The 20,065-nt window shown below is 41.0% G+C and overlaps 1 protein-coding gene across 6 annotated transcripts in view; it reads right to left on the reverse strand.

Moving 5' to 3' along the window:
- LOC103758915 (hook microtubule tethering protein 1) overlaps positions 1–20,065 on the reverse strand; it is a 170,650-nt gene that overhangs the window by 147,635 nt on the left and 2,950 nt on the right. For 2 of the 6 annotated variants that reach the window (XM_029959662.1, XM_018072116.3), the window contains exons 1-4: positions 16,317–16,432; positions 11,504–11,712; positions 9,514–9,625; positions 7,877–8,028 (exon numbers count right to left, since the gene is read on the reverse strand). In XM_029959662.1, the coding sequence (XP_029815522.1) occupies positions 7,877–8,028; positions 9,514–9,625; positions 11,504–11,701 (462 nt within the window). In that variant the 5' untranslated portion in view covers positions 11,702–11,712; positions 16,317–16,432. Of the gene's footprint in view, positions 1–7,876; positions 8,029–9,513; positions 9,626–11,503; positions 11,713–16,316; positions 16,433–20,065 lie in introns of those variants that run through there. The other 4 variants (XM_018072118.3, XM_008925172.4, XM_029959661.1 and 1 more) reach the window with 3 other exon arrangements.

Here is a 20,065-nt window from a genome sequence, read left to right on the forward strand (position 1 = left end):
GTGCAAAAAAAGAAAAATTTTCTTTAGTTTTGGATCATGCAAAGAATCTGTCTTACCTTTCTGTTTAGTTCTTCAAAAGCTTCTGAAACTTACTGGATTTCTACTAAGTTCAAAAAACAAATGCTCCAATTACAACTTTTTAACATTAAATGCACAACCTTTGGATGTTTGTTCCTGACCACTCAGGTTTAGCTCACGTGGCTGCTACACACATCAAATTTAACTTCAGATGTGAATGCAAAGGAGCTCCATAATTTAGTCCAAAGGTCACTCAGACCAATTATTTTGATAATAAAAGCCATTATGTGCTGTTAACACACCTGATGGCCTTCAAGGAACAACAGTAGTTTGTCTATTACTGGTAATAAGAAAGGAAGCTGGATTAAGAATAACTGTCCTCTTCAAACAAATCTGCTTCACCAAAGATACTCCTTGGATCCTGATTCTATTTCTTCAAGAATTCCCAAAAGCCACATGTTAGTGACACTCAAAGTATGTTGTTTCATGAACATCCAAATGATTCATTTTTTGCCATCTCGATGCTGTGTCATCACTAATTAGTACAGACAACAAGAATCATGGTGCTTTTTCCCAACAAATTTAAAGTCTCCATGTTTCACTGCAGTTAATTCAGATTTATTTTCACCCACAGTCAGGAGTCTGTGACCACATTAAAAGGATTGTGGAGAAGATCCGGGAACGTTCCCAATGCTGTGTTCACATCCTGCGACTCACCCTCCAAACTCACTTGGAGGAACTCACACAGTCCTGCTGTTTCCCAGGGGTACTTCCAGAGTCCCTTTCCTACAGCTCTCTGACTGTTTGGGGTTGTTTTAACAACTATACCTCCACAGAATAATTTTTGAGGTTGTTATAGATAATCCCAAATGCCTGGGGAAAAAGACTTTAAAAATTATGTAGTGCAATGCCTTTTAATATTCCTAGACAAGGAATGTCCAGGATAATGAGGGACTTTGTAATTGGACTGAAAATACACACAAAGGTAGAATTTCACAGGAGCTCCAGCATCCAAGGAAATTTTCTGGAGACATCTAGAGCCACATTCTCCTTGGAAAAACTGAAAGAGCTTTAACATTCAGATTTTACTCAGGTTTGCTGAGGTAGCCTCTTTCTGTACAGGAAACCTTTGATTTCTGCTCTTACTGAAGGTATAGTTATCATGTGAGATGGAGTGATCTTCAATCATCTAATGTTTGTTAAAACACACTTTTTTCCACCAGAAGTAAACTGTGTATACAAACGTTAAAGATATTCTAACTTTTGTTATTGTTAAGAGATTAAATATTAATCAAATTATCTTAAATGACACTATAGACAGCCTTCATAATAGATCCCTGTTGGCCATGAGATTAACTAAATTTAGGCTAGAAGCAACATCTGATTTAACACAGTGTATCAGTCTAAATTTTGTGGCTACTTATCAGCCGAAACCCAGAAATTCAAAAATCATCTGAGAGTGGTGTATCAGAAATCCAGGTTAAAATCAGAAGGGACAGATGGAAGCAGAAAAACGTTTCACCATTTAGGGCAAAAATGAAAGTTCCACATCAGGTAAAACTCTAAGTCATCTGAAAACCAGAAAGAAACCTGAAAATCACTGAAGAACCATCCGCTTTTCCCAGTTCACCCCCAGATTTGAATCTCCATCTCCCAGGCAATCTGTAGCAGAGGGCTATGAAGTCTATCAGTGTGTCTTTTTCTAAATTACTGAAAACAAATGTACATTGTGTGAAGGGAGGAAAGAGAACAACCCAATACTTTAATGCAAACACTCCCAGGAATGTAAGAAACTGATGTCCCATGCCCTGCTCCAACTCAGACAGAGCAAGGACTTATAACCTGCATCTCCCACACTTCACATGGGATGCCAAATCATGGGATAGAGCTATTCCAAGAGAGGCCCTGAGCAGAAATTCTGTCCTTGCCAGAGCCAAGGCCATGAATGGATCAATTTTGCAGCCATGACTTGCCCTCTAATTGGTAAAAGATTAACTGACCCAATGATCAGATTCAGGAAGTGGGACAGGGGGAGAGGAGGGCCTTGGAATGTAAACTCTTAGAGGAAGACCACCAGGGCAAGATGTGTCAGAGCCACGTGCTGGTATCCTCAAATCCCAGAGGCATCCTGAGCATGGCTTGTGCACATGTGTCTGCACTGTGTATGGAGTTTGATAACACAGAGTGCTGAAACATTTATAAACAATTCTAAACAAGAGTTCAGCTCTAAACTCAACAGCCTGGACTCATTCTCACTTAACACGGAATTTACTGTTTATTTTAATGGAAAAACATTCGCTCACATTCAACAAGACAAAAAGCCAGTGCAAGGGCAGCAAGCAAGGAAGAAGAAATGCAGGAAAAAAGAGCTGCTGCCAAGCTGATGCCAGTCCATCCACTGTCCTTCCCTCCACAGCCAGGGAAAGAGATGCCTTAATTGTTCCTGCAAGTTATCCCATTGGTAGCTGCAAGTCCCAGGGGGCAGAGAGAAGAAGAATGCTGGATCAAACAGCAGCTCTAACTTAGGATGTGAACTGTAACACACAGAACCACCACTGACCACTGTGCTAGGAAAAAAAATACAGCCTATTGATTTTAGTTATTAATTGCAGAGGAATAATATGTAGATAGTCATTCTGTGAAGTGAATTTCTTTTTTTTGCTAAAGGAAGGTTTTTCTTTGTTCTTCAACACTACATTAAGAACAGAGCTGAGAAGGCACAGCATAGGAAAATTGCATTTCATTTGGAGACAGTTACTAAGCAAACATCTACTCCCAGTCCAGCATCCCCCACCCACTTAGAAAAAACTACAGCATCTCTGATTTCATGGGACTAGTATTTTTTAGAAATAGCTGATTTGTAATGTCATTACTATGAGGAAAACATAACATGCATCCTTTCAGTTTGGCACAAGTTACAATAAAATTTCCAGCCAGAAGTTAGTAAACAAGATTTTTTTTTCTTCTACTATCTCTGGGGAAAAAAAATACTAACAGGCTAATTCTGGAGCTGCAAACCCCTGCCCTGCAGTTTTTGCACTGCAGTGTTCAAGCTGTGCTCTCACTGCTCTAATGCTGGTTTGCCACAGCACAGACATCTCTACAGTCATGATGTACAAATACCTGCAGCAAAATAATTCCCAAGGGAAGGAGCCTGTACCTGTATTTTCAGCTCATATGCAGGCATCTACCTCCCAGAACTATCTACACACCCTGAATGCGTGTGAACATCCCATTTCTTTAGCCAAAGTCTACAAAACAGCAGAACTGCTGCAAAAAAATGCACCTGCAACTACAGAACTATTGCAATAGTGTTGTGCAAGATAATTCTAGACCACAATGAAATCTAAGGAAATAAAAGCAAAAAGAGTGAATTTAACTAGCTATTTTGAAAGACCCCTTTCCTTTTCAGTGAAGCTGACATTCACTAACTTACTGACTTCAACAAGACCTTGTCAGAATTATGTTCCAGCTAGCTTCTAAATATTTGTCACAGGATAATGATTTTTACTTCAACTTTATCTATACTTGATGTTTTGGGATTGGTTGACCACATTCAAAAGTCAAATGTGGCTGCATCCACACAAATTAGCTTTTGGAAAAAAAAAATCATGTATTTCTTTTATTTTACATTACAGATTTAACACTGGACTCTCTCTCTCTCACCACACATGGTCCACAGAAGCAGAAAAATGCTCCTCCCAAGTGGGCCACAGATGTGCCCACTTCACCCAGACTGGCCCATAGGCTACACAGGAGCTGCACTCAGCTGATCACTGACTGCAGCTGTCCCTGACACAAACTCCAGGGGTGGCTTTGCCACAGGAACACCCATCTGCAATCACAAACACTTCATGGAGACTGACTACTAGGTGTTAGAGGGTGGAATGATTCAGCACTGATCAAACTAAACTGAATGAAAGGCACTGCAAATCAAACAAAAGATCTCAAAAAGCCTATTATGGCCTTCAAAGTTTATTTTCTTAATTCAAGGCCAAAATGGAACAGAGATGAAGAGCTGTAAGAACAGAAAACATCCTGAAGCCTCTTCTCTCTAGCTAAATCTCTATTATGTGTAAGGAGATGAAATGTTAAAGAGAATGCATTATATGGAAAAAAAAGTAAAATAGAAGTAGATGAGAGGAAATCCTTCCTCAAACAAAAACAAATTGAGCATAACAAAAAAGCATAACAAAAGAGATAAGGACTAGTATCTACTTCTCTTACAGTGGTGTCAGCTCACTCCTCACAGTCAGTGAGACCATCCTTGACTTCAGTTCTAGGAATAGGATGATGGAAATGGAAAAGCACAGTTAGGTCATCACAGAATCACAGAATGCTTTGGATTGGAAAGGACCTCAAAGTTAATCTTGTTCTATCCCCTGCCATGGGCAGGGACACCTTCCACCAGACCAGGTTGCTGCAAGCCCCATCCAACCTGGCCTTGGATACTTCGGAGATGGGGCAGCCACAGCCTCACTGTGCCAGGGCCTCCCCACCCTCATAGGGAAGGATTTCCTCCTAATCTCTAACCCAGCCCTGCCCTCTGTCAGTTTGAAGCCCTTCCCCTCATCCTACCACTCCAATCCCTTATCAAAAGTTCCTCTCCACCTTAGTCCTTTCTTCCCTTTCCTCCCTCTTTACTACTGCAACCAATTCAGAGTAAATTTTCAAAGTCATATTCTTCAGAAATACTTTTAATTGCTTGGATGAAAATTCTCCAAGCAATAGAAATTCAACTCCTTTCTCTGAGAGGCACTCTAATGCCTCACAACTTGCCAACACTGCTGAATTGCCCCATGTCAGAACCTTCCTCACAGCGGTCAGGATTTTTGGATACTACAGGGAAACTCCCTGTTTTTGGATACTCCCAAGGGAAAACATGAGACAACAGGATCTCTTAATGTGGCCCTCCAGAGTCAGGTTAGTACCATGGAAAAGGAGAGGGAGGCTTTGATCATAATATATACACAATTAACTATTGGTGTAACAACAGTCCAAAGGGTCATTTAGCATCAGTTCTTTAAATAACTTACTTCCAAAAGGGCACCTAGTTAATCTCCTAAATCATTAGTCTCACAAATGACTCTTAACAAACTAATTTAATTTACAGTCACTTTTGTGCAACTTATCTTGTACTAGCAGGACTGAGGTTTTATATGACTGAATCCACAAACTGTGGAATGTGGAAAAGTCAAGGGAAATCTTGAATATTAATTGGTTAGGCAATAAACTCAGAAATAAACAATTATATTTATGCCAGCCTAAATAAACTTTGAAGCTTGAGAAAACAATTCGGTGAGTTCCAGAGAGATGAGGATCCACTGAAAGGAACATATTTCATGGGGACTAATTTTAAGGTTCTCCTAATTAGATGCTGTTCATTGTTACAAATACATGAGGTTTGATTAAAAGAAAGGTATCAGACATTTTTCCAATGACACCAAAGATGACTCTGCTGGTTACTTCAATGGATTTATAAATTGTTTTTAATTATTAGTACCAGGTTATTTTACCTTTATTATTTAACTTCTATTTTATTATTTAACTTCAGACTCAAAGCAGTTCTTTTCCCCACTGCACCCTCTCTGCAAAACCTAAATCAATGCAAGCAGCTGTGGAATGTGCACAGCACCAATCCCATGCAAAGATGTATAGAGGGAAAACAGCACAAAACCATTCAACAGCAGAAACAATAAATTCCTGGGGAGTTCAAAATAAGGTCCAGGGAATTCAGAGAAAAAGTCAACAGAGTATTTTTTCCTTATTATATGTGAGTTAGAGCAAAATTTTACTCTGCTGTGTCTCTGGGAACTGTGTAGTATTAGCAGGAGGGAAATACACTAAATACTAAATACAGAAAATAAAGATATAGCACAAAAAAACAGGAAGGACACATTAAGTACCATAAGTAGTTTTTCTGACCATACTTTTAATACCTGTGTCACAGTTTATTATCTATAAAATACTGGTAACAAAGAATCTGAAAAAAATTCATTAATTTCTATTTGTAGACCAGTTCAAGACAGTGCACTGAGTAACAACTTATGTGTAAACTCTGTTGTAGTTCTCATTTGGAGAACCTGACATTCAAAATTATTGTAACACTTTTCTTCCTTGGCAAAAAGTGATGACACTTGCACTACATGAGGCTGAATTTGAGCTGCCAGAGGCCAACATGACCCTTTGCTGACAGCCCCGATGTCATGTAATCCACAGATCCATTACTGTGACTGGCACTGAAAACAAACCTTTCCTCTTCAGACAATTCCTTTCACCCTCCCACTTTGCAAGGAGTACAGAAGCAGTAAGAACACTCCATCCTGTACCTCTCCAAAGCTCAGAAGCTGAGCACTCCACGCCCAAATCTCAGCTGATTACAGCTGACCCCATGGTAGCTGTTGCTGTTCCTCTCCCCAGCTCAGGTGCTGCTGTAGATGTTGTTGAGGTGCCTGAGCTAAGCAGGACAAGCATAAGCAGTTTAATGGTGAGTCATTCCCAGCCCACTCAGGAACTGTCTCGTGAGCAGCTCAGCAAAGCACATACTGAGGGAAAAAACCCTCTCTTAAGGATAATAATCTCCTTATCTATTATGTCAGGAGCTGAAAAGGGACACATGAACAAGCCTTGTTCAGTAACACCTTCTGCCAGGCAATCCCTGCTCCTGACTGGCACGTAGGATCAGGTGAGTGCTGTGCCCTACCCACTGCCTCATGGACAGAACAAGCCCTGCAATGCTCTCTCCTTTAAACTACAGCAATTATGGCAGAGGGCTCACACAGCAGACACTTACAGCCCTGGGTGGGCACATCTGGACACCTCATAATCTGGTTTTCCTGATCAGTCAGGTACTGATATTCCAGACCTTGCAACATAAAAATGTTTTAAATTCAATGGATCAGTTTAAGGTTTTTACAGCTTACATTTTATTATTTATAAAATGACTGATGTATGATACTCATTGCTCAAGAAGGGAAGAACTAGTAGATGGATACTGGTTTTTCATTATCAACTTTCACTGTCGTCTATTATCATTAATCTGTCAGTACCTGCTTCTACCAGTTAATTCCTTTGACTCTCCCCAGTGTGCACCTTGTTCTGATATGATATCTCATGTTTGCAAGGACAGGAGACTTGGACTACTTGAAACTGGCAGCAAGTACTTTTGGGCTTTGTTAAAGTGACCGTGAGAATCACTGAGGCCAAACGTAAAAGCCAGGCTGGAGGAGGTTATAAAAAATTCAAGTAGCAAGTGTCTCTCCTTTTATCTGACAGTTGTTATTAAGAGGCCATATGTCATCTGTGACACACAGAATTTAAACACAGGAGACAGAGGTAGAGCTCCACATTACAAACAGGGCATCTTCCCTCTACAGATGGTTTATTTGCTACTGATGGGACAGAACTAAACTGAATCTTTAACTGAAGAGTTCCTCTGCCAGCAGCCAAAGCCATCACATCCCCTCTCTGTTGGATGCAGTGCCTCTGGGACTCCAGCCCACAAGCAGCACCTACACCTCTGTAAGCATGCTCAGATACAAGAGCTGGAACAGGAAATACACCTCCATAACTAAATCCCAGGATACTCATTCATTACCTGCACCTAAATTTCTATGTATAGCTAATCTTACAGAAGAAAGGCATATGAAATGTCCTCTCAGGAAACATGCCATTTCAATTAAATCAAACATCTTTCTATGTAACTGAGAGGAAAAAAGAACAAGTTAAGCCTGGCCTTACTTTGCACACCTTGGAGTTCAACACCAAGGCTGAAGACTTTCCAGAAATCTCATTCTCAGGAATTAACAAAGGCCATTAATCACTAGTGAAAATGCCCCAAAATGTGAACTGTACTCACCTCCTTTATCCACAGCAGTTTAGGTGGTTGCATTTCCACAGACATTGCTCCCCCTACATAGTTCAAAACTCTGTGTTTTGTTGCATTGATGAGCTCGACTTGACTCACTGCACGATGATCCATCCACATAATAACATTCCTATGGTTCTGTCCTGGGGAGAACAAAAGGAAAAAAGAGATTATTTTAGGTCTGGTTTAACCCCACCTCAATACTGTGAGTTACCCTGAGCTGCTTCACACTTTCACTTCTGCATCAAAAACTCAAATTCTCTTTGAGCTAATAATCCACACTAAGTATCTAAAAACAACATTTCAGCCCTCTGAGCCAACTTTAAGACATGCTGAGCACTGAGAATGCTGACAAACCAATCAGACTTGGGAGCATCCAAGAACTTTGAAACACCATGCTCTCGTAGGCTGTATTTCAATCAAAGAACCCAAACTTCTTGACAAAGTTCACATAATTAGTTAAAATACAAAGAAGCATTTTGGTGACCAAGGACTAAAAATGCGACAAAATCTGAACAACTCTGCTGTAAATTGAAATGAACTCAGCTAGTCAGCTAGCTAGACAGCTACAGAGATTCTCTTTCCTCTTCTGTGCTTATGGGCTGAACTATCCTAATTTCTTTCCGAAGTACAGTTTCAGGAGGAATAATTTGAAACTGCCTGAAATCCCACCACTGCATGACTTTTAGCAGCATGAGAATATTCAGTGAATTCTTGTCTTCTTGTTTAACACCATCACTCACAAGTTCCATGGGGATATCAGAGCATAAAAAATAAGAAGTGAATTTGACTCACTAGACCAGAATAGCCCCAGACATCATTAGGTATTGAACAGATTGTAAGATGCTCTGAAACTGAAAAGTAAATAATCTCATCTAAATTTAGAGAAGGATGTTTTGGGGGCAAAGCTGTTTTTTTTGAGGAGGATAAGAGGAGACGACAAATATATCTGAGAATAGGAAGAGAATATACACAGAATTGTGAGTAGGTCTCTGTAACTACTGATTTTGCACACACCTAATCTTAAATGGGATTCATTGAAAAATAAAGTGCAACAAAGACTTTGAGTCTTCTGAATCATCAACTCTAATAAAACCCACCAGATTTTTAGAAGAAGGTCACAGTCAGTTTCTGAAGTTTAGCACTGTCCTAGACAAAGACAGAGCACCAGTATAATAAAATACACAACTGAACCCCTTGCCTGCAGCTTCATGACAGAGCGAGCAGTTGGACTACACTAACACCAACATTTTTAGCATTCCTTTAGCCAGTGTGGATGGGCATTTATACAGACTATAAAAGCCATGATCAGCAAAGTCTGAAGGAGGAGAAAACATGCAAAAAAGAAAAACGAGCCTAGATTTCGCTAAGAAGCAATTTCTTTGAGCCAAGATGAATTAATTTGATCTTGGGATGCCAGATACTTAGCCAAACAGTAATTCTCATCCCAAAATTAATTTTGCAGTAGAATTAAAACAGTAAAACCGGAAAAAAAATCCTTTTGTAAAAAAGGTTTTGTGTCATCTCCATCTCCAAGAGTCAGCCCCAGCACGTGGATGAAACGGAAAGTTCACTCCCACCAGTGGTAACACACACACAGTAACACCATTTTTTGTGTGCAGTCCTACCTTCACAGTTGACTGCCAAAGGCTGGAACTGTTTATCCAGAACAACAAGAGAACACGTAGCATCAAAACCAACCCCTCGAATCTGGGCGGCATCCACTCCACAGACAACCTTCTGAAAATACACAAAACACACATGAATACAAATGTATCAATTCATATGCAAGTACCACTGAACTGAGTACAGAAAATGAGTTACAAGTTAAAAATGCAAGCTCAAACTGTGAAATTCTTTATATTCGGTATTCTTTAACACTTCTAATCAAAAAACCATAAATTACAAAAAATTCTTTGGTTCTCAAAACTGAATTCAGAGGTCCTTAATAGCTTTTTAATTTTACTAGCCACAGTCCTGGATCAAGCAGGAAGCACAAAAATATCAGAAAATAAATGTAGCAGAAAACCAGCAACATTTATTTTCTGGTTTTGAAAGCTTAGAGTTGAGCTGCATGTGAAACACGGACACAGGATTAGGGCCAAGTGTTTCCATCAGTTAATTCACTCAGTTCCCACCTGTGGAAGCAATAAATACCCTAGAATTGCTTTGGTTATATTGAGCCACAGCTTTTTTGCCTTGCAATACTGAAGGGTCCCAAAAATAAAACCGGTCAAAACCTGTAGCAGTGATAACACCTCTGCAACGCACACCTTTTCTCTCTTACCAAGAGTTTGGACATCATACTTTTTTGGAAGATTTGAAAAAAAAAACAAACACCACTGCCCCAAAATGCCTGAACTTCATGGCTTCCAGCAGCACTGGAAAAAAAAACACAACACCCACGTGGATTAAGTGCCAAAGGAGGTTGCAAGACACCTAAAATGAACAAGAGTAATAAATTGCCACTTCTCAGCAACAATAAAAATATCATTATTTTAATTAGTACTATAAGGAAAGACTTTCACTAGACTTGCTACAGTGCCAGTCTCTTACTGGCTCTGAAAAGCCATAGTTTCAGAGACTGCTTTATTGCTCACACATCAGAGACTGCATTTAAAGGGGTCCAGAGCAAGAACAAAGCAATTCACACAAAGAAAAATCAAATAAAGAGTAAGACTTGCTTGTCTTTAACAACAAGCTGTTCTTCCCTATCATTCCTGTCACTCCCTTCTTTCCCTTCCTTCCCCCTCACCTCCTCCTCTCCATCTCAGGGCATTTCTACAGAGCCAAGCTCATTAATGTTTGAAAAGGTTGATCAATAACAAGACAGTGGGTGAACCGTCCATCTGCAAATTACCAAGCCTGCCATGAATATTTAAAAAGCCAACCCTAGAACATGGAGCAGGCCTGAGCTTTACTAAGGAAGATGAAATGGCCTCTGTGTGCACTGCCAAGCAAGGTCACAGATTTACCTTTACTGCCAGCAGGTACAGGCAGAGCCCTGGATCAGTGGGCACAAATTTTCCCCCTACAGTAAGGTTTATTTCAATCTGGGCTTATGCTTGATGTTATCCACAAACATTTATCATTTATTTTGGTCTTACAATACTGGATCCTCTTATAATGAGGATCACAGCTGTTATGCTGGGGACCATCCACAAACCAGATAACAATTTCTATACAATAAATGCTCCTTTGTGACTCCAGTGTAGTATGAGCACATTTATGTGCACAAATATATGCACTGCCAGGTTCTAAGCAACCTTGACTCCTCAAAAAACTGTCTCATGGGTAGAACAAACACCAGCAAAACAAACCCCACAGATGTGAGACCTGAAGGCAGTGGGTAAGTCCTCCCCCTGCCAAAACAGCACAAAGAAGGGCCTTTCATTCTATTTGCAATTGTAGAAGAAGTTTTTTTCACTCTGGCCTTCAGCTCCTCACCAATAAAACAAACACTGTTGAGGCTCCATCATCCTCAAGGTGAGGTTACAAGTTACACAGCACAAACTGACCTGAAGGGAAGTGACACACAGGGACTGCAAGACCTTAAACATTCAAAACTTGAAGAACTACCTGCAACACAAATCCTTCATTTTCTTTGCCTTTGCCCACCTTTGTGACTGAGCAGCAGGCAGCCCAGATGTCTGCAGAGGACTGCTCATAGTGGTCTGGCTGGGGCTCCCAAATTTGGATGGGCTGCTCCGCGTGTGCCACCACTGTCCCACAGCCATCGACCAAAGCTGCTCGAACACTCGCCGAGCCAACATCAATCCCAACATAGTACCTGACTGCAGTCTTCTCACTGTGCATTCTTAAGAAACCTGCGCAAGGAAAAAAAAAAAGGATTAAAAGCAGATAAAACGACTGATGATGGAAAACTGTGCTGAACAGGGCAGGAGAGAAGCAGTACAGGCACTTCACAGGATAACTCATTTTTGCAGCAAGTCTTCACTTGGCAATTTTTAATTACTTAGAGTTTTCAAGTCTTTCACTAGTTGTACCACTTTTCTTCAAATGTTTGCACATAAGCTGCATGGCACAGAAGCTCCTGAAAAGCAAACTGTAAATGTGCATGTAAAATATGCAGGCAGTGATAAAATTCCTGCACTCATACAATGAAAATGTGCTGCTGTCACAGAGCATCAATCTACATAAGGGGAGAAAGAGGCAAAAAGAGAGGAAGGGAAGCAAAGGTTGTGCTGGTGCTTTACACACAAGGGAAATTTCAACCCAGAGGCTCCTGGGTTTTCTTGGCAGATGGGGATGCTGGTGATGCCTGGAAAGCTGAATTCCCCTCTGGACAAGACAGCCAGAACCACCACAGGTCTTCCCTGTCTCAAAGCAAACAAATTCCACTCCTGAACCAGTGAAAGGGGGGCCGGGCTGGGCTCCACTGAGCCCTGACCTGGAAGGGAACGAGGATCACAAGAGTTGCTGCCTCCCATCAAACCAACCAGCTCCTGAGTGACATTTTACTGCTGAATGGGACAGTGAGTCAGGCTGGAGCTCAGCAGATTCTGGAAACAGTTTCCTCTTCCAAAAAAAAAACTAGTGTGATGCTGATAATTAAAGTAAACATGTGACAATCTGGTACATGTTACCCAAGGAAAAAGAAGGAGATAAAAAGTTAGGTTTTTAAGAGCTCTCCACCATCAATCCACTCAACTTTAAAGCCTCAGAAAATAATTTGCTGAAAAAGTGTTATGAGAGCATCCGAGGAAATCTCTGCCTGCTCTCTGACAACCTACAAGAACAAAGTGAGGTTAATTGATTTAATTATTCACAATGAGTTGCATATTTCACTATATTAACTGTTTCACATTTAATATAGTGACAAATTCACTGTTCTAAATTTCTCACAGTTTGTTCTTAATTAATAGTTAACATTTACATTTTAACTGAGCTGGGAGAATGCTAAGTAAGAGCTGGTACAAGTATTTGAAACATCAGACAAGTACCAAGTTTAGTGGCTGTGTGAATCTGTTACGTCTCTGAACCACGTGAAACTCAGCTGACACACAGCTTCTGACTTCCAGAAAGTGAATGGATCGATTACCACTTGACGAACACATGGTATTTACAGAGCATCAAAATGGCTCTACTTAAAAACAGCCCACCTCCCCCAGATAAGTGACCTGGATTACTTCTGGATGTGGACTAAACGGTGGTTAGAGGGAGAGGCATAGGCAAAGAGGGAAAGATTGGAAAGAAATGCTTAGTAGAATATGATTTTTCACATGTCAAATTAATCCTTTTTTCTCTTTTTTAATGATAATTTTGAGTACGGGTCAGGAACTCTGCTTGGCTGTCAGTCTGAACATAGCACTGGCCCAATACAGGTGGCTGTTCACATCCATGGCTGGCTTGTAACCACTGCTGCTGATGGACATCACAAATCTATCATCGCTGAGGCTAAGAGGTAGCAGGTAAAATAAAGAAGGAAAAAAAAGGAGCCCTTTACCTCAGAAAACTCCAAACATGATTCTGGGTAATAATTAAGCAGTGTAACAGCTGGGCAAAGTTTCATTTGCCCTGAAAAAGGCATAAGACAACACCTTGGCAAAAGAAACCTACTGAGGCTTCCCCTCATCCCAGCCTTTAAACAGCTCATGGGAATGTGGTCAGTCTGCAGAGATCTGTTAGCACACGATAATTCTGTCCTGCTTCAAGCTGGCACTTCATGCTTAGACCCCACTGCTGGGTCCAGGGACCATTTTTTGTTCTCTACTTGGACAGCACAAGGGAGTTCTATCCATCACTAAAACTCCTGAGCAGCCCAGCACAGACCAAAGCAGTTATGAGCTGCATTCTGCACACACCATGGCAGGGGCACCAGAGGAAGCTGTACAGATCATCAGCTTCTAACAGTGTCAGAAACTTGGAAAAACTCAAAGCTACAGAGTATATTGTGGCTCCTCTCTGTGAGCACTGGCTCTGCCAGCAGCTGAGGTGCCACACACTAATCTTGTTAAGCGAGGTCATGTGTTCCAGCGATGAGCAAGCAGCTAAAAATGGTGTGCCGTGAGTTAACACTAAGGAATATTGGCAAGAAAGCTCCTTTATTTTCTTGGCCCTGGCTCTGTGACCTGGTCAGACCAACAAAAGCCGATGCCTCTGCCACAGAGGGGACGTGGGTGACTAACGCTGCATCTGTCACCTGGGGGGACACGCGCTCGGCACCTCCCTCTCAGCCCTTGGCTGGAAAAGCAGTTTTAAGACGTTCTTTTCAAAAGATGGTGTTTGTTCACTTTTTAATTTTGCACTCCATCTCCTCAGAGCTGCAAAGGCTGGCTGCAGGTGCTGCTAGTTACTTGGGAGAAGCTTTACTATAAAGACATTGCATAAGACTGTTCCTGATACTATCTCACGAATTTCCCTGGTTTTCCCCTATTTCGGCACTGCCTTTAGCTGCTGACTCAGAAAAAATTGAGAATAAACCACAAGCTGCAAAACAGATTATTATTTTTTTTAAACACAGGCAAATCTTTCTTCCTTGCTTTTCACAAAATACAAATAGCAAAAGGAGTATTTTGCATCCTGTCTCCTGCTCTCACACACAATATTACTCTAAATTTCTCTCCCTTGTAAGGCAGCCTTGATTTTAGCTCATTAATGTGTTTTTGCTACTTAGAGAACAAGCTTAACAGATGTTAGAGAATTAAGCTCACAGTACCTCCTACTCAGCACTTAAAATTATGGCTTTGCATTGGATTCTTCCCACAAACATTTGAAACCTGGAACCCAATCTGCCCATGTAATGTTTACTTTCCTTTTTTTTCCTTACTAAGCAGCCAGGATGTGCACGTGTGAGTGACTGGGCAGGAAGCAGAGTTTGTTTACGTGCTCCAGCAGCCCCTATCAGCCTATGCACATCCAGTTTATTGCTGTAAATCAGTGCACACAGGAACCAGTTAAGTGACAGAGTCCAAAACCAAGAACCACAAACCTATTTGAACCGGTCTTTCTCTGAGTAAAGCTCCCCTAGATTCACAAAGCAATACTCCATGTCTTATGAAAAAAAAAGGTAAAAGTAAATATTAATCTTTTTTTCAAGCACCGAGTTACTGAGGCTGTTCAAAGTAAATAAGATCTGCAATCGGATCTGATCTGCTTGCAAAAACATCATTTGATGCCAAGGGTTTTTCTGGAATACCAAGGGCTTGTACTTATCAAGCACATCCACGGAAAGCACTGTCATCTCCAGGTCACAAATGTCACCAATTATGCACTCTGCCCAAAGGTATTTCTTGAGAATCAGCAGTCAGGCTAGTGGAAAATCTTTAGCCAAAGTACTTTAAGAAGAATTTTAAAGAGGAATGTTGCCATTCTGTTTAGCTTCCAGAAGATTCCTTTGTTACATGAGGAAGCTCCAAATTAGAAATCAAGAATCTCTTTAATGTAGTTCAGAGGTAGCAGAAGGTCCCATGTTCAAATTTCTTGATTTGGAATATGGACACCAACATTCATTGCCACGTGCAAAGAAAACTTTGCTATGCAAAGAAAACTTTGGTTTGGGTTTTGTATCTATTGGACTCTCAACATACAGCTTCTGCAGGCAATGCAATCATGAGGAAAACAGCAACCCAGAAAAACAACTGAAATAAAACGTCTGAAATAATAAAATGACTGAAATAAAAGACCAGATGGGTCCATTCTTCACGTGCAATATTCCCAACATGACAGCAGAATATCCGATGCAGGGATGATACGTGTTTATGTACATCCAAGCGGTGGAAAGCAGTGGAGATGGAACCTTTTATCCCCTTGAAGTATCTAACTCAGAAAGCCAAGAGCAAGTTTGCAGCCAAGAAAAAAGGCCTCCAGCACTTTAACAGAGCCTTGTCTGTCCACTGCAGAATTAGGGCCTCGTATTTACAATTTATTAATTGAATTTGCAAACAGAAGGTGAGGGACAGAGAAAAAAAATAAAATTAAAAGCCATGTTCAGCTTGACTGTGTTAATCCATGACTGTAACTGCTAAGGCAGGACAAGAAGCCAAAATTCCCTCCAAGCACTAAACCAGCAATGGCCTCTTTCTCTGCAAATCACAGCAGGGACAGAATGGCTTTTCAAACAAGCATTTATGATCAAAAGGCTACAGCATATGATAAATATTTATATGGCCCATTAAATAATAGTCTGTATAAATATTATTCAAAATGTGCATGCTGGAAACCACAGACTTCCCAGTTTATCCTTATACAAACGTGTTAGTTTTCCCACATAGGCAATGAAAAAAAAAAAAAAAAAGGAGGGGTAAAACTCGGTTGCAAAAATATTTCTTTAAAAAAAAAAAAAAAGAAAATCCTTAACACTATTTACTTTAATTTAAAAGGAATGACTAAGTAATCAGAAGACTGTTTCATTACAACGATTAAGCTCTGTCCTACTTCATTTCATGGTTATCAAGTTGCCAGGACGTACCTTTCTCACACGAACACAGGTTGAAGCTCAGCTCAAGTTTTTAGCAGCAGCAAGTCTAGATTTGGTGGTATCATGTCCTCAAATACAAGGAATTAGGAAGGACGGGCACGTCTGTTTTAAACTTTGATCTCTGGAACGCTGCAGGCTGCCCAGCCTTGGTGATCGTGGATAAACAGTATGTTTTTAGTAGTGCAGCTGTGCTTTTCTATGGATTACCAAGAGAAAGGTTAACAGGCTCAAATTAGGTTTCCTAATCTTTGTGTGAAAAGATCTAAATATGTTAAATAAAAGCTGCTTTTCGATTGTAGAAAGTGAAAGAATCATTTTTGACATTATACTGGAAGTTCAGCACTTTGTTGGCTTTCTAGAGTTACAGTAAACCCACACACAGGATGGTGGTGGAGTGGTCATCTCTTCTTGAAAACTCCCTTTCCTCTTCCAGGTTCTGTAATTCCTGTTTGAATTTGAAAAGAGAAAGAAAGCACATGTCTGTGTGGGAGAGCAGGAGCAGATGGGGAATTCTAAGGTTGTGTTGAAGGGCAGTACTAATATAGAAAATACCCTTCAATGCCCAAGAGACTGTGCTATAACTATCAACAGGCATTTATTTTTCAGCTACCAGACAGCAAACAAAACAAAAACAAGGAACAAAAGCACACCTCATATCTCCCCTTTTCCCTTCCCAAAACAGAAACACATACGTGCAGGATCTCTGTCTTCAGAATGTGAGGACAATGTTAACAACAACAAAACTGCAATAAATAAAAACAGAGTTGGAGAAAGTGTGCTTCTTCACTAAAACCAAACACCTCTAGATTCTTTTATCCATTCTCTGGTATATTCTGTGGAGCTTACTCACATCTTACAACAAGGAAAACTAGTTTCAAATAGCAGAAGAGACTTAATTTTAGTAGTAGGATCCAGCCCCATCTCCCAGTCCCATAATACCTAGATTGTTCCACCAAAACCTTCCTAACAGTCCCTCTAACATTGTAATGTAGCCTCAATAAACCCCACCACAGGCAGGACTGAAAATATTCTACTGTTTTCTAGTACCTCCTTTTCTCCCTATAAATAATTCACTATGCACTAATCCTCTGTAATGTCTCTCCATATCTTTTTTTCCCCCTCAGTGTCCAAGACAAAGCCATTACTTCACCAATGCCTTCTGCCCTTTAATTCCACCTCTTGCATTTTAAATACTTTCAGGCCAAACTACTTCCACCTGGTCTGCTATAAAGCAAGATGTATCCCAGTTTATCCTGGTGTAACTAATCGGCAAAGAAAGGAATATAACTATGTAAATTATTCTAAGAAACTAGATCAAAAATTTATTTCTTTTCAGTTTCTACTGTCTACATAGATATCTCTCTCAGGAACAGCACAAAGACATCAGCATGGCCAGTGTCAATAAATATCAAGCTCTTAAAACAACAGAGTTGTTTTTCTCTATATTCTGCTCTAGAAGAGATTTGTACTGAACAGAAGAATCCTGCTCTCCTTCCAGTTCCTGTCTTCAGCTCACACAGGCAGACACAGCCCATGATCAAATAAGAGCAATGGCATTCTGGCCCCTGATTAAAGAGCAAAGCAGGGCTGTGCTGGGTCAGATGAAAGGTCCAATTAGCCCAGGATCCTGCCCCAGACAGCAGCAGCCATAAGAAAAGCATATGCCTGCCCTTTTCATCCAGCAGTCCTTCCCCGGGACACCTTCTTCCTCCTGCTATCTATAGCAGAGGCACTTCCTGAGCCAGAAATTTTATCTTTAGGATTAGCAGACCTTGAAGACTTTTTCCTCTCCAAATTTGTTGGTGCTCTTTCTGAGTCCAGGGAAACTTTTGTAACTGCAAACTACTGTGGTAATGGACTATAAAGTTCTGTGTAAACAATGCAAGAAAAAGCCCTTTGGTTTGCTCTGAGTGTGCCACCTGCTAGTTTTGTTTGATGTGTCTGAGTTCCTGAGCTAGAGGAGACATTAAGCAATTGCTCTGTATTTACCTTCTCCATGCAGTCACAATTCCATGGCATTCTGAATCATCCCCAGAGGGCTCACTGCAGCTCTCCACAGACCACGGCTGATGAGCTGAATTCGCAATCTCAACATGGTCAGATAAGTCAAAAAGCATTTTTCTGCTCTCTGGCTGTTCATGGATGTGGCAGTAACAAGTACTGTAACACAGTGCAGTAGTAAGCACTAATAAGCAGCCACAAATGATCCCAAAACCACTTTGGAGTAGAGATACAGCTCAAAAACAATGTGTTGGTGTCAACTGAGAGGTGCTGCTCTCGAGCATGGAGGTGGCTACGGAAGGCCAGGGATTTCCAACTTCAGGCAGTTCCCAAAACACTGGCCTCCAGGAGCCCCTCACAACTATATGCTTGGAGAAGGCTTAGGGCTCATCTTGGCTTTCCTTGGGAGGAAGATCCAGGCCCCCCCCAGCAGCAGGCACAAGGATCATGCCCAGCACACCCCGTGTCCTCCCCAGCCTAACTCTGCCACACAAAGGAAACACGCTCAGCTCCCTCTGCTCCAGTGCTCACCCAGCCCTGGGAACAGCAGGAAACAGCTGCCTAGAGGAGCTCTCAGGAAAAAGGAAGGCTGAGCAAAGGGCCATGGGAAGACATAAAACCAGATGAGAAGACACAGGCTACTGAGGAAACCCAAGGGCTCCAATTTCCTCAGGAGCTCTCCCAGCCCTGCTGGGACTGAGCCATCACTCCAAAAGCAGGGTCTGATCCTGCTTCCATTACTGCCAAATTCCCAGCCACATTAGGAGCTCAGGATTAAACTCCTGATGCTCGTGAACATCACAGGTGCTCTCACAGGTTGGCAGCATTTTGAACTTTTGCCATAACCTACAACCTGTCAAGCAGAGGAAATGTTGATCAGTTTATGTCAAGACATAATTCTCACACAGGAAAACCTACAGAATAAGGGGGAGTATATAGAGCACCCTTTCCTCTCCACATCCTGGAAAGGGCAATGGATACAATCCACGCACACCAAGCTCTTTAGATCCATTCCCTGACCTGACACTGCTCCCCCAGAGGCTGTGCTAATGATCTGGCAGCCAGACATGTCCCAAATGACACTGCAGGATGCCTGGAGCTCTGAAAGAAGACACTATCTTGTTTACATTGACTGAGGGGGAAAAATGCCATCTGATTATTACATAAATTCTGACTGTAGCAGCTTCATGACTAGTTGAAAGGAGGTAACAGGCTCCAAAATGACTGATGGATCCAAGTGTTTGGATCCACCAGCTTATTAATCTAATGCTGAGGAAGATTTTTTTTATCCCTGTGTCTCTATCACTTTAACCTACCCCATGATGGACAGAAAGAATAATCTCTGTTCTTTCTCTGTAAAATTGAGACAGTCCTGTACTGTGACGTTTGTATTTTTTTTCATTCTCTTTTATGCTATAACAGAAATGGAGAAACAAATAAAAAACTCCAAACAATCAACAAAACATGCCAGAAAAAAAAGAAGCATAAAATAAACACAGCTCTAGCACAATAATGTTAATTTGCAAAGTATCTGTTTAAGTTATAACATGTAACATGGGAGTAGATGCAATTCAAAAGGCACAATTACAGTTCACTTAACAGCTTTAAACTGCATTCCTGGAGCAAACCAGCCTCGGACCAGGAGCTTCCATGCAGGATTACACGGAATTCTGGGCAAATACAGCCATTATACTACTGTGGATACTGAATTGGCCAACTTAGGTTAATGCTGATATTCT

The sequence above is a fragment of the Manacus vitellinus genome, unplaced genomic scaffold, assembly GCF_001715985.3.
Source record: "Manacus vitellinus isolate BGI_N305 unplaced genomic scaffold, ASM171598v3 scaffold_21_pilon, whole genome shotgun sequence".
Lineage (NCBI taxonomy): Eukaryota > Metazoa > Chordata > Aves > Passeriformes > Pipridae > Manacus > Manacus vitellinus.